Here is a 14,354-nt window from a genome sequence, read left to right on the forward strand (position 1 = left end):
TTTCCGGAGGCATCTCCTCTGTAATTTTTTTGGTGTTCTCCATTTCTGACCCATCTTCCTCCGCATTTACGATGACCAAACCCGTTCTGAAGACGAGAAGCCGTACGATGAGGCTGAGGCACGGGCAGGACTCCTCCTGGGGCTCCGAGAGCGAGCCTGTTCCAGATCCTGCTCCAGCTTCGAGCGGCTGCTGGACGTCCTCGGTGCTCCTTGGCTTGCAGACACACCGCTGCAAGCTCTGCCCCCTCACGTGGCCTTCCTCCCTCTGTGTCTTTCTAAACTTTTTGAAAGCCTACCCTTACAGAATGAAAACCAATGAAAAGTCATCAACCTGGGACACAATAAACTGTGTTATGTGGCCCTTATGGAGTTAATGCATTTGTACTCGTGGGAGCAGCAGAGCAGGGGCCCCACAAAGCCGTCCACAGGCGAAGCCCCAGGATCTGTGAATATGGTAGCTTCCACAGTAGTAGTGACTTTACAGATGCGATGGAGTTAAGGACCTAGCGATAGGGAGAGACCCTGGTTATCCAGGAGGCCCCCGATCAGACCACAGGGTCCTTCCTAGTCAGTGAAGTCAGAGACATGAGGATGGAAGCAGAGGTCAGAGCGACATAACAGTTGGAGGGGGCAGCGAGCCCAGGAACGTGGGCGGCCTCCAGAAGCTGGGAAGGGCAGGAAACAATTCTCTCCCCAGGAAGGAAGGCAGCCCCGACAACACCTGGATGTGAGCCCGGGGAAACCCACTGTGGATACTGGCCTCTGAAACTGCAAGAAGGTAAATTCGTGGGTTGTTTCAGCTTCTAAATTTGTAGTCATTTGTTAGAGTGGCCAGAGGAAGCTAATTCAGTACCACGGACCCTGAGGCAGAAGAAATTATTCACGGAGGTGCTGCCTCGCACTCATTTGAGAAAATCGCGGCTGGCCAAGTGGCTGACCATCTGACAAGGTCCCATAGGTGCTACCCTCACTCAGTGCTCGGCTGGTGGGAGCCGGAGGGAGCAGAGGCCGCGTGTGACCCTGGCGGAGCCGCCCAGGCCAGATCCGTGGTTCGGGCACCTCTGGGCACTGGTGGGCAGCTGTCCCTGCACGGGCACCTCGCACAGCTTCACAACGCCTGCCTTGGCGTGCAGGAGGAAAGAGAGCCCCCACAAGTACCCCTCTTAAATCACTGCAGGGATCTTTGCTAAACTGTCTTCTCACCAACTGTTATGTCCAAGTCAACGGCCCCAGGATCGACTCCCTCCTCTCAGAACCCGCAGCCCGTCCGTCCATCCGTGGAGGCCTTGGCCTCCCCCTTCATGACATCGTCTGAGCAGAATGCGTCTGGCTGGCTCTTCCCCTCCTGCTGCCAAATGAGAGCTGCAGCCCCTCTTTCTGGGATAGCAAGCCCAGCAGCAGGCCACCCCCGACACCACCCTGCTCCCCGCAGGGCGCTCCCCCACAGCAGCCACATCCCTTGAGAAACACTAGTCAGGGCTCATGTGTCCCAGGGTGTCTCATCCTGACACGAGAAACAGGGACTTCAGCACAGTTCCCGCCCCGATCTCGCTCTCCCCTGGCATCTTCTCTGCACAGACCCCCACCCGGCCTTCTTGTCATCCTCAAACACACGGATCCCACCAAGGGCTTCTGCCCCCGTGTAGCAGTCCGGCGCACCCCAGTCTCGGTCCGCAGTACCAAGTTCATAGGGACTGTCTGGGAACGCCCACAGCCCCACACCTGGAGCCCCACACCTCAGGAGAAGAGGGCCACCCTGCCCCAAGGAGGCTGGCTCACTGGCGGACAGCCCGCAGCCAGCGACCAGCGAGCGCCCTTGCTGACAATTCTGCTCATCCCAACACAACTCTGTATGACTGCTAATAAGGAGAGCAAAAAAAAACAAAAAAACAAAAAACAACAAAAAAAAAAACCACAGAAATGAACAGGCTAAACCGAATTGTATTTTTAAAATGCCAACTCAGTATGGAAAAAGCAAGAGGTTGATTACCATGAAAATCAAGACAGTGATTCCTTTTAAAGGAATGGGGAGGGATTACCCAAGGGGCTTCTAGAATGTTGAGGGTTTTTTTTCTTGGTGAGGGGAGGAGGTAATTAGACTTATTTACTTTCTAATGGAGGCACTGGGGATTGAACCCAGGATGTCTTGCATGCTAAGAGCGCGCTCTCCCACTGAGCTGTACCCTCCTCCTAGTGTCGATAATGTCCTTTTTCTCAGTTTGGGTGGCAGCCCTACGGTGCCAGCTTTCTAATAATTTGTTCAGCTGTACTGGTGTTTACAAACTCTGTGAGTGCAGCGCACTGCACAGCTAACTGAAGTGTGCTGTGGACACTAGTGACCTTGCCAAGAATAGTTTTGCTGTCCTTGAGCAGGTAGGAGCAAGATGGACTAAAAAGTGGACAGAAGCCAGGAAGAGGAGACAGACAGACAGGAATGTGTCAAGTTTTGCCGTGAAGGAGAGGAAAGGAAGAACAGATGGCAAGAAGAAATCCAGGGAACGTTATTTTTCTAATTGAATTTTTTTTTTAAGATACAAGAGATGTCTCAGCTTAAATGTCGGTGGGAAACCAGCAGAATAGAGACAGAAGTTGAAGACACAGGAGAAACATAAATCTGTTCAGCCCGCAGCAGGAAACCAAGGCGATGAAGTGTCAGTTCCGCCCGGCCCGCAAACATCTTACTCAGAAAGCCACACTAGATAGACCTTAAACATTTTTCCCATTGGTAAACTCCTGTGTGCGGACACGCATGTGTGCATGCAGTGCGCTGTCTCAGCAGACGTGGAGATTCTGCAACCACCACCACTCACAGAGCACAGGTCAGTCCCCACACCAGGAGCTCCCCGGGCTGGGTCTGCAGACAGACCCCCTCCCGCCCTTGTTCTGCGGGTTGTTGGGGACCCCTCCCCTCTTCCCCTTTCCCAGGGTAACACGGAAATGGGGTCTTGCGGTCCTCATCACATGACAGAATGCAACAGAGATGCGTTCAAGGTGCTTCCGTTACCGAGCGGCATTCCAGCGGAACAGCTGGGGGACATCAGTGCTGCTTCCAGGTTGGGTGGCCAGAAGCAAAGCTGCTGCAAACACTCACAGATTTGGGGGTGAGCAGAAGCTTTCATTTCTCTTGGTAAATACCTGGGAGCGGGTCGCTGGGTGGGACGGTAAGTGGACATGTAACTCCAGGTGAAACCACCAAACTGTTTTCCGGGGTGGCTGACCCCTCCTCCGCCCCCTGTGGCGTGGGGTCCAGGTTCTCTGCAGCCTCCCTCCCTAGAGGACACATTTTTACATGCTATATTTTAGACTCTGGCCATTCTACTACACTGGGGAGCTCCTGGTGTGGTTTTAAATTGTCCTTCTCTATGACTAATGGTGTTGAGTACTTTTTAGGTGCTTTCTTGACATCTGCACACTTTTGAAAAGCGTTCAAAAAGGTTTTTTGGACAATTTTTGTTTGGGCAGCTCATTTCCTTCTTTTTGAGTGGAGAGTTCTTTGTATACTCTGGACATACATGATTTATCAGATAAGATTTGCCAGCATTTTCTCCTGGTCTCTTCAAAATGTTCTTCACAGAGTAAAACATTTTAATTTTGATGAAGTGTAACAATTTTTTCTCATATATGTTTTTGGTGTTATCTAAGAACTCTTTGTGTAAACCAAGGTCATGAAGATTTTTATCCTACGTTTACTAATAAGAGTTTTACCATTTTCAATTTTAGTCTGTGATCCAGTTTGAGGTAAGTTCTGTGCACAACATGATGTCATTGGGTCATTTTTTTCTGTGTGTACAAATGTCCAGTTGCTCCAGCACCACTGTCGAAGACTGTCCTTTCTCCAGTGAATGGCCTTCCCACCTCTGTCAAAACCAGTGGCCACGTGTGTCTGGATCTATTTCTAGACTCTCCATCTTCCCCATCACACCTCTCCTTTTGCTGAGACCCCATCGTCTTGATTACGGAAGTGTCTGAGGACACCCTGAAATCAGGTAGTGTTATACTTCCAACTATTTTTTTTACTTTTAAGTTCTATTTATTATACAAAAGCCACATACAATCATTGTAGGAAAGTTGGAAATTGCAGAAAAGCCAAAGAGGAGAATTACAATTACTCTGTTCCACCATCCACAGATTAAACTACTATTAACATTTTGGAGGATGTCCTCAGTCTTTTTTTTAATCTATTTTATGTACAGAAATATTTAGCTATATTTTTACAAAATAAAACTGATATCACATAATACACACTACTTTTATAATCTTTTTTAATGTTCAAAGAGCATTTTTCTTTCTAGTCAAATGCTCTGTGTGACTTCTAAGGGTTGTGTGATGCTCCGCTGTCTGGGTGGGGGGACAGTAATCCACTTCAGCAATCCTCCATTGCCAGTTTTCAACACAGCAGAAAAGAAACGAATTCCCAATCAGTTGCTTTCCACTTTTCCCTACTGTAATGCTGGGATGAACACCAAATAACTAAATCTCCAATTACTTCCTATGCAGAATTACTACAGCCAAGGCCATGGACATTTTAGGATGTTGGATGCACATCACGAGACTGCCATCAGGGAGGCTGGACCACTTTGAACCCCTCCTGCAGCGTGTGGGGCGTCGTCTTAGTCCTTCTTTGCAGTAACTGCGTCTCATTTTTCCCGTTACTGTGCGCCACGGGAGGAATGGTTTGCCTTTCATGAATTACTGAGGAAGCACACTTTGTCCATGTGGCTTCCTTCATGAATTGTCCTGTCTGTCCTTTCACAACCAGCCCCTGCTCCGTGAGGCTGCTCATATGAAAATCAGAGTAGGAACGGGGGGAGGACACCTGGATGTGACCCACATTTGAGGGAAACAGAGAAAGAAGTGGGTGGCTGGACGCTGGTCCCTGATGGTGGCTGGCTGTCGCCCCGCCCCCAGGGTGCCCCTGCCCTCCATGGGCCCTGGGATCCTCGGCCTGGTCCTCCACTGTCCTCTGCCTGCCTCCATGATCCCAGCTGCACCCCCTCATTTCTGCCCCATGATGGGTGAGGATGGCAGGCCACACACCCAGGGCTGGAGGGGGACCCTGTGGCCAGTGAAGCGAGGAGGGGAGAAAGGACAGAAGCAATGTCCAGGGACAGAGCCATGTCTGTAGCCCAGAGTGGACTCGGTCTGCCCACCCCTCGACCATGGTCCCACACACTCCTAGCGCAGGCTGCAGAAGGCTGGGCTCAGTGACCTGCTTGCCCCTAAATCTCCCCGTTTCTTGTAACTGGAGAATAGCACCCAGCTCCCTACACACCTCCTGCTCCCAAACAGAGCAAACAGCTTCCTGCAGCCCCTGAACTGGGTCACATCAGGCAGGGAGCCTGGGCCAAGGCTGAACCACGCCAGAGACTGAGCCCGAGTGAGGCCGGATCAGGAGCTGCAGGGGAGGTTACACAGCCTGGTGCCCCAGAGCAGGGCACATCGCACAACCCCTCTCCCCTGAATGCTGGAGGGGAGACTTTCCTGCCTGCACAGGCCTAAGCTGGGCCGCACACTCCACCCTAGAAAGTGAGGTGAGCAAAGAAAGCGAGTGGGGCGGCTGGAACCCACAGAGGCCGCGTCCTGCTGTGGGGGACAGGAGAGCCCGGAGCCCCTCTGCAGCACACTGGGATTTAGCTCCCACCAGCCTGGTGCACTGTCCATCCCCCGCAGCCCCCAGGGTCACGGTCAGGGATGGGGTGCTGTGTTCCCACCCGCAGTGGGGGGAGCGCCCGGCTCTGAGTCTGCACACTGGCTCTCCCTTCCTCAGGCAGGCTCTGCGGGGTGACTGCCCATCTCACAGGTGGAGAAGCTGACAAAGGGGTCAAGGGTCCCACACACAGGTGAGTATTCCTGAATCTAGATTCTGGGCTAGACTGAGGAAACACAGGGAAAGCTAAGAGCAGGGGAAGGTGTGCTCAGATGGGAGTCCCAGGGTGACCTCCTCCCTGAAGAGGAACTCGCTTTAGGACTTCGCCTGGAGAGGCCCACAGGAAGGAATGGAGGGCAAGGAAGGAGGGCGAGAAGGACATCGGGTGAGGGGGAGACGGAGTTTTGAAGGAGGCAGGGCCCTGCCTTCCCCGATCAGCCAGGCTGTCTACTCCGAAGGTGTTCCCTCCTACCGATCAGTCTGGGTGAAGGCTGTGCAGGGGGGCAGGGTCCCTTCCCAGGAGGTATCACCCCACCGCTGTCAGCCCTTCCCGGCCCAGGGTCTGTCACGTCCCGACCAGGGAAAGCAGCCCCTCCGCCTGGAGGCCAGCGGCAGAGGCACACGCCCCCAGCTCCGCTCTCTCGCAGAGCTGTCTCGGCTACGCTGCTCCTTCTCCTCCACACAGACACCTCGGGATCAGCTTGTCTCTGTCGTCTGTGATTTTGAGGGGGGATGTTTTAAGTCTGTACATCATTTTAGGGAGGAGTGGCACTGTAACTCCATTTGTCTTCCAATCCATGCACATAGCATGTCTCTGTTGTTTTAAATCGGTGCTTTGTCGTTTTCAGTGCACAGATCCTGCACACATTGTTATGTTAGATTTATACTTCAGCATTTCAACGTTGACCTTGTATTACTGTAGCCTTGGATCCCAACGATTTGCTGAACTCACTTATTACTTCTGAGAGCTTTTTGGTAGATTTCTGGCAATTGTCTACACAGACGATCACGCTGTCCAGGAACAGAGGTAGCCGCACTTCTTCCCCTCTAACCTGAATGCCTTTCATTTTGTTTTCTTGCCTTACTGCACTTACACTTAATCCATTCACTTCTGTGACCGGGTTCCAGATTCCTCCCCTTTGGCCAGGGAGGTCCAGGTGGGGAGTCCCGTCTGAGCAACCAAAGTGTGTTAAGTACCATGTTTTACTTCCTGCCTCACTCACAGACAGTGCTTAATCCTGGAGAGCGGTTCACCCCACACACGGTTACCCAAAGTTAAATTTGCATCGGGTTCTGTTTCTGTGTGAATGGTGGGAGACCCCTGGCAGGATGATGAGCGGAAACAGGGCAGCAGTAAACGCCAATCCTCACGTCCGTCCTCTCTGCCAGCTCTAAGTTCCAGAAGGACAGGTTGGGTACAGAACCAAGTACAGCTGCACGTCCTCATGGAAGACAGAGAACATCTTTTCCTCTGAAACACGGTGGAAGGAAGAGGTGGCTGATAAAGAGACAGAGACACTGTGAGCCGGGAAGAAAGCAAACAGGCTGTTCACTCATGGAACCTGGAGTTATTCATGACCCTTCATACAAGTAAATGTGGATCGGTGCTAACACATAATTAGGGAGGTAACCCCCAATTGCTGCCTATGCAAATAGTGTTTTTGGGGAGCATTTCAAGCTTTTCCACTTCACGACTCTAAGCACTCATGTCTCAAACCTGTTGTACTGGGAGATGCAGAGTTAAATCACGACCTGAGAAAAAGACCACTGTCATTCTTAAAAATACACCTGTAGTTTGTTTGAATATTATAATTCTGCTTAGGGGGAGAAGGAGGGAGGGTGGACACTTAGCAGAATCAAAACAGCAACACACGTAACAGACAATGCAACCCGCATCAGACGGCAACGGAAGAGACCACAGGTTGGGGATCCAGGTGAAAACAGAAAAAGTAACAATTTCAATTTCAAGAATAATGAAAACAATGACTAAAAAAACTACAGTTAATGCACAGAAATAAGGGCAAGTAATGCTAGATAGACATACGTAAGATAAAGCCTATCCAAATAGGATTAAATGAGCATGTTTCACCCTAAGTAAATCCATCTGTAAAAACAATCACTGAATTCTTTTGGCTTTTTAAACCACCACCAACATAGGTCACATTGTTTCTTGGTCAAACGCAGAAGAGAGTGCATTTGACTGTGAGAACACGCGTTCTGCCTTTCCAGTCCAAGTCTGCGCCAAGCTTCTTTCTGCCTGCGGCTGCGAGCTCTTTGCACGGAAGGCACCCACCCGTCCTCCGGGGACCGGCCGTGGCTGAAGGACGAGAGCCCAAGGAGGGACCCCGAGCCACCACCAGCCAGCCGACCCTGTGCGGACGCCCCGTTTCAGGCCCCAAAACCCCGCGTATTCTGCCGGCACGGCTGCTTACCCACTCGAACGAGAGGACCCAGCAGCCTCGTGCGATGCCCAGCAGCACGTTCAGGGTACGGCGCGGCTTCCCCGCCAGCACGTGCGTGGTGCTGCCGCACACCTCCCGGGCCAAGGAGAAGCCCTTCAGTTTATTCACCACCTGGACGACGACGTTCTGCTTCCTATCAAACAGGAAGAAAAGTCAGCACGGAGGACGTGTTTCCTGTCCATCAACATCAAGGTCATCACACTCAGTTTAAAAAAAAAAAAACCTACAAAAAAATTCTACATTGATTTTTGGCTTTGGTGCTCCTGTCAATTTCTTTGCAACCCATGACTTGAAATTCACGGAAACAGAACATTTCAGATCTTGACTCCAACCGTCTGTTCTAACAGCTGAGAAGACCATGGCCCCGAGGCTGTAAGTCGCTCCCCAAGTGCCCGGGGTTGAGGGGGCCGCCAGCATCCCACAGCCGACCTCCTGCCACCACCCAGCTCTTCCCACTGCGGCAATTATCTACTTCCGAGTCCTCCGTGAACCAGCGTGTGCATGGTCAGGACCACGCCTCTCACGATTTTGAAAACAAAGCTTCTCACTTATTTTGAAACGTAGTATTTATCGAGAGTCAACCACATAATTTTTCTAAGAGGGTAAAAAAGCCCTATTGATTAAATTGTCAAATGGAATCTCAGGGCAAACCTGGAATCTCAGAGGTGCCTTAATTTCACAAACCTCATCATTGTCATCATCGTTTTGCTTCTGGTCTGTCATTCCCTCAGTGCCTCAAGTACCTTTTTTTTTTCTTTTGAAATATTATTCCTCTCTAACTTCCTTCATTTTTCCTCTCTTCCTTTTACGATCACCTCTCTATGCCTTCTGTTCTCTCTTCCCTTCCTCTCTCCTGGCAAGTTTAGGAGATTCCCGGTAAAACACAAACAACAGGCAGGCTCCCTGAGCTGCACTACAATGTACACAGTCAGGAAATAAACTGTCCTCTCCAAAAACTGTACTACAAAGGCAAGGAGCTGGTTTTTGCCCATGCTGACGCAGACTGTCTCTCACAAACCTCTGTCCACTTCATGGCATTTCTTATTTTTATCACCAATGATCCTGGGTTTGTCCATCACAAGACCCGTTTCTTCAGTTGCACAATGAAGGCTTGACCTCTATCCTGTGTGACGTTCTCAGGGATCCCAAGGGCATGGAAGATGGATGAGTCAAGATCGGGCCCCATCACCACTTCAACCAGGGGGACTGTGCTTATTGGAAAATATTAAATTTGGGGGAACATAAGGCAAAAAGAAATGAAACCCTTTAACCCAGATGCTCTCTTCCCGCATGTCTGTGACTCTCATTCCATGTCTGGCAGCAGCCAGCTATTTCTGGATGTGCTGATCAGTAACAATCATCTTTTCAAGACAAGGCTCATTAATGCAGCCTCAGAACACTGAGGTCTCGCTCCTAACTTCAGACAAGAAGTACACATGGGGCAAGAAAGACTAACAAAGAAAATATGGACTAAATAGTCCAATTCTCAAACCTTTGATTGAGCAAATAACTAGCTATTAAGTTCTTTTTTAAATTTAATTTTAAAATATAGACTTTAAAAAATACTTGTATTCAATATTCATTTCTGTATTAGACTATTCAGGATGTCCAATATATTTCACAAGACAGTGATAAAAACTGAGTGTCTCCCTTCTCACTAGGAAATGTTGGGTGTTTGAATTATCAGTCCCTTTAATGCCAAGCCACGACAGGAAAGGGACTTTGCTACCGGAAGTGTTGGGAACGTGTACTCTTTTCGCAGCCTATTTTTCACTGAAATGTCCCTGTGTTTTCATGAACCTCTTGAAACCCTTAAACTTAGGATTGATGCATAAAAAACTTTTCCCCTTTAAACAAGAATTCAAAAATCTGTTGCAAAGAATATGGCACCATATTTGTGTTGGATGTGCCATATTGTGCAAAATGTCTAAGGAAGACGTCAAGAGCCCGTCAGCAAGCTATGAACTCTCCTGCAACGTGCAGAGAGCTGCTTTAATACCACCAAAAATGTTTCTTTAAGACCTTTAAGGGAAATGCTGCAGCCAGTGATGCTCCACTTACAGGACATTCACGGGGTGGGGGTGGTGGACACGCAGAGCCATTAGGTGTGAACCAGGCAAGAGGAACAGCCAATACCGTAATGCCTCGTCATGCCTCTGAACCACTCAGAAGGTCTTCAGTGCTAAACTCCTCAACCACCTCTGTTATTTCCAGTGATCCTCTAACTCCAATGTTAATTACACACAGAAACAGCGACACACCACAGCTCGAGGAGCTGCCCAAAGAGCCCGGCCACACAGTGTGCGAACGAAAAGTCTAAAATTTTACATTGAGTAGAAAGTTTTCAAAACAATGCGTACTTACTCAGATGGCATGCTCGTCATGACTAATGTTCTTGTTGGCTAGAGATTTCAAAAGAGAAGGAACAAAAAAACAGTCAAAAATATAAAAAATATTTTTCCCACAGAAATAAACTTTAATACGTTTTTCTGAAAAATTACATCACTTAAAAATAAACATTTAAGTATATATCAGAGGGAAAAAAAAACCCTTTATATTCCTAGAAAAAAAAAACAGCCCAGGAGATAGAAACCCAGATATTGTTCCCAAACCAATCCAAAATAATCCAGGACAGGAGGTAGAGGAGGAAAACAGAAATGCTTCCCTCCGGAAGTCCATCTAGCAGTTAGAGAGCAGACCCCTTCAAGGAAGAAGAGGGTGAGAAAGGCATTTTTTGTTTCACAGGCTTAAAAACCATTTTTCCTAAGGCTTCTGGGCAACCGTGTTCTGTCTCAGACACAGGTACACAGTAATGCTTAAGCTTCTGTCATCTGAGTCAAGCAAACTCCTTCAGCCCTTGCACACAGAGCACAGGTAATGGGACTGCTTATTTATGTGTTGGCATCTCCTATTAATTGGAATTCTAAATTTTTTTTTTAAATAAAGGCTTTAAAATACTTTTTACTTGTATAAGGAATACACGCTGATGGCAAAAAATTAAATGCTTTAGAAATCTACAGTTAGACACACAAACCCCCCTGGAGCTCCACCAGCCGGAAACGACTACTGTTTAATAATAATTCGGTGCATGTTAAGCCAAAGCGAACGTGAACACACATCACTCACACACTCTTCAGCTCGTGTGATGTATTCAAATTTGACCAGCTGCTCAGTGTAACCACGAACTCACCATCACACACGTCCTGGTGTCCTGAGTGAATGAGGAGGAGGAACCAAAGGCGCCCGAGGGACCCCAGGGGACACAGTGGCAGGACTGAAGGGTGTGCCACTTGGGTGCGCTGAGGGGAGGTGGAGGAAGAGGCCACACAAATCAAAAAGACTCAAAGGAAGAATGGTGGGAAACGCAGGTGCGCTCGTGGCCTGGGGTGGCCGCCCTGCCCTCTGGTTTCCCCCCAGAGCGTCCTCCGCTGGGTCTCCCCTGTCTCAGACCCGACTGGAACGTCCTCAGCACAGCTCCTGGGCAGAGTCTGGAGACCAGCCTCTCATCATCGAGTGAGATCCTGACTGCAGCTAATCCCGGGTTTCCGTGTCGTCCTCGGATGAACACGACACAGGCCCGGCGGTGCGGCCCCAGGTAAAACCCAAGAGGAGGCCGTTCCAAGGCGTCTACTTCTGTGGAACCATCTCAAAGAAGCCTGTAGGACTTTCTCCATGGGAAGTGCCCATTTCTAGACTGAAGGGAGGAGGGAGCAGGAAGAGGAAAGCCTCTTGACTTCTGCGATGCTAGGCTTCTCCGTGACTCACCCTCGGGTTGTTTTTCTTCCTCCTCTCCACTTACCCCCCAGGCGACCCTCACACTGGCTGCATGCACCAGCAACACGTGACAACCCCCAGTTCCACATCCTAGCGCACCACCTGCTCCCCGATGCCCAGACGCAAAAATCCTACTGCCTGCCTGGCATCCTCATCCAGAGGTCTGATAAGGATCTTAAATAAGACGTGTCCAAAACTAAGCTACTGTTCTAGGCAGGCAATCAGGCAAGAAAATGAGAAACAGAAGACACCATAGAAACTATCTATTCACAGATGAGAAGGCCTTACACACAGAAAACCCTAAAGAATCCAGAAAAACTGTTAGAACTAACAAAAGAATTCAGCAAAGTTGCAGGCTACAAAATCAATGCACAAAAAACATCAGTTGTACTCCTATACATTAGTAACGAACAATCAGAAAAGGAAGCCGAGAAACCAGTTCCCCTCACACAGCATCAGAAATGGCCCGCAGCAGCTGAAAAGATGCTCCACACCACTAGTCAGTCACCTGGGAAACTCAAACCAAAGCCCGAGGAGCTATCCCTCACAGTACCTCCAGGTGCTCTATGGAGTGGAGTAAAATTTCTATACACAAAATTCAACGTAACTTTACTCCGCTTAGAATGCTATCACTCCTGGAGAATATTTTATAACTGTCAATTTTACAAAGAGAAGCACAATAAATAGAATTAGATGCTAGTATAAGACTACCCAGAATAAGACTGAAATTCGGGACATCTTTGTGCAGCTCACGTGTTCGTGATTTTGTATTTGACAGGCCACTTGGCCTTTCCTGACCTCATGTGTCTCATCTAAGAAAAAAAGACAATGAATTACTCCCAGGGTGCTATACGATTAATAATTTTGTTGAAAGCAAATATTAATCCTAGCAGTTTTGTAAATTATGACCCTCACGGTATGTAATTCCGTGAGAATGCAAGCCATTTTTAATTGAGTCATTTATCTATGTACCCCCGGCTGGATGTCACATTTCACTGCAGGTAATAAAAACGGGGAGCAAGTTCGGCCCCTTCACTCCCTGCTAGTGACGGTCACCAGACCCTCCTCCATCCGCACCACAGAATTTTTATGTGAGGTGACAGTCACAGAGCACAAATCTAATAACAGCCAGTAAATCTTGTTTAATATTATTGGAAAAGACCAAAAGGGACAAGCCAACATTTATTAGAACCAAACGTATTCAGTGTTGAAAAGTGAAGGGGTCCTTGAGGACCGAGACCTGGATCTTCCCGTCCTGCAAGGCACATTCCCATTCTGTGGAACGCTGACTCTCCACCACAAGCCTGAACTTGACCTGAGCCCTGAGCCCCAGAACCTAGAACAGCGGTCAGGAAACCGCCCCCCTCTCTCCTGTTCTTGGAAAAACACAACTGAAAGGGCTGCCTTCTCCTGCCCCCAAGAGAGGCCCCACCAGTGCTCCTCCTCGGTGACTCAGAAGAGACCACCTCCACCCTCTGCGTGCTTCCGACTTGCTGGCAGCTCCTTGTCTACCTGCCTCCCCAAAGCCCCAGGCCGCTCCTCTTCGATGGACGGGCCCCTCCTACAACCCTTCTTACTTGTCTCGTGCATTCTGTCGTGTGGTTCTGGAGCAGAGACTTGGATGGGGCTGGCCCTGATTCCCCACCCAGGCAACCAGGGCTGAAGGAGTCCCCGTGCGCCTTTCCTGAGCGGTGGTACAGGGTCCCAGCACTGAGTCCAGCTCCCGTCCCGAACTCCAGACTCCTGTCAGTTGACACCACAGTAAAAATTTGATTTTTATTCTTTCCAAGTATTCCCTTGGTTTCTGGTGCCAACTTTCTTGGTTTCATGGTCTGACCACTTGTGATCTCTGGTTCATAGTTCACACAGATCTCGACTTTGTTGCCTGAAAGATGACAGAGAATCTGCCTTCTTAGTTCTCTGTTTATTTTTCTACTTTCAGCTCAGAACTATTAAGAATTTCACGCCACCAGGGAGTAGATATCTGGACTGGGTTTTGTATTTCTGTGTTTATGCCATGAGAAATTTTGAGCCGTGAGTGAAATTTTAAAATTGAAATTACAAGCTCTGGGTGTGTGTGTGGGTGTGGGTGTGTGTGTGTGTCTGTCTCTGTCTGTCTGTCTATGTGTGTGTGTCTGTCTCTGTCTGTCTGTGTGTGTCTCTGTGTCTTCCTGTAAAGGCCATTCTCTCTCATCCTGAGATGGTGTTACCACTTGTTACTATAAAATTTCTTAAAGAAGCTCTTGACTTAGAAATAATTACCTATAACCTCAATATTCCTAAAATTCCCAGATACTAACAAAACTGAATTCCCTGTATTTTAAACAGTGCTTAAAAAAAAAGTATTCTTTAAAAAAATTTGATTCCCTTGTGTTTTTTTAAATTGAGGTAGAGTTGATTTATAATATTGTATTCATTTCAAGTTATAACAGTGATTCAAACTTTTTATAGATTCTATTCCATTTTAAGGT

The 14,354-nt window shown here is 48.7% G+C and overlaps 1 protein-coding gene across 8 annotated transcripts in view; it reads right to left on the reverse strand.

Moving 5' to 3' along the window:
• The window catches only part of MCPH1 (microcephalin 1), a 186,914-nt gene that overhangs the window by 127,965 nt on the left and 44,595 nt on the right, over positions 1–14,354 (reverse strand). For 6 of the 8 annotated variants that reach the window (XM_031440370.2, XM_064477602.1, XM_031440374.2 and 3 more), the window contains 2 exons: positions 10,474–10,511; positions 8,080–8,242 (listed from right to left, as the gene is read on the reverse strand). In XM_031440370.2, the coding sequence (XP_031296230.1) occupies positions 8,080–8,242; positions 10,474–10,511 (201 nt within the window). Of the gene's footprint in view, positions 1–2,938; positions 7,146–8,079; positions 8,243–9,127; positions 9,321–10,473; positions 10,512–14,354 lie in introns of those variants that run through there. The other 2 variants (XM_031440371.2, XR_010377381.1) reach the window with 2 other exon arrangements.

The sequence above is a fragment of the Camelus dromedarius genome, chromosome 22 (genome assembly GCF_036321535.1).
Source record: "Camelus dromedarius isolate mCamDro1 chromosome 22, mCamDro1.pat, whole genome shotgun sequence".
NCBI lineage: Eukaryota > Metazoa > Chordata > Mammalia > Artiodactyla > Camelidae > Camelus > Camelus dromedarius.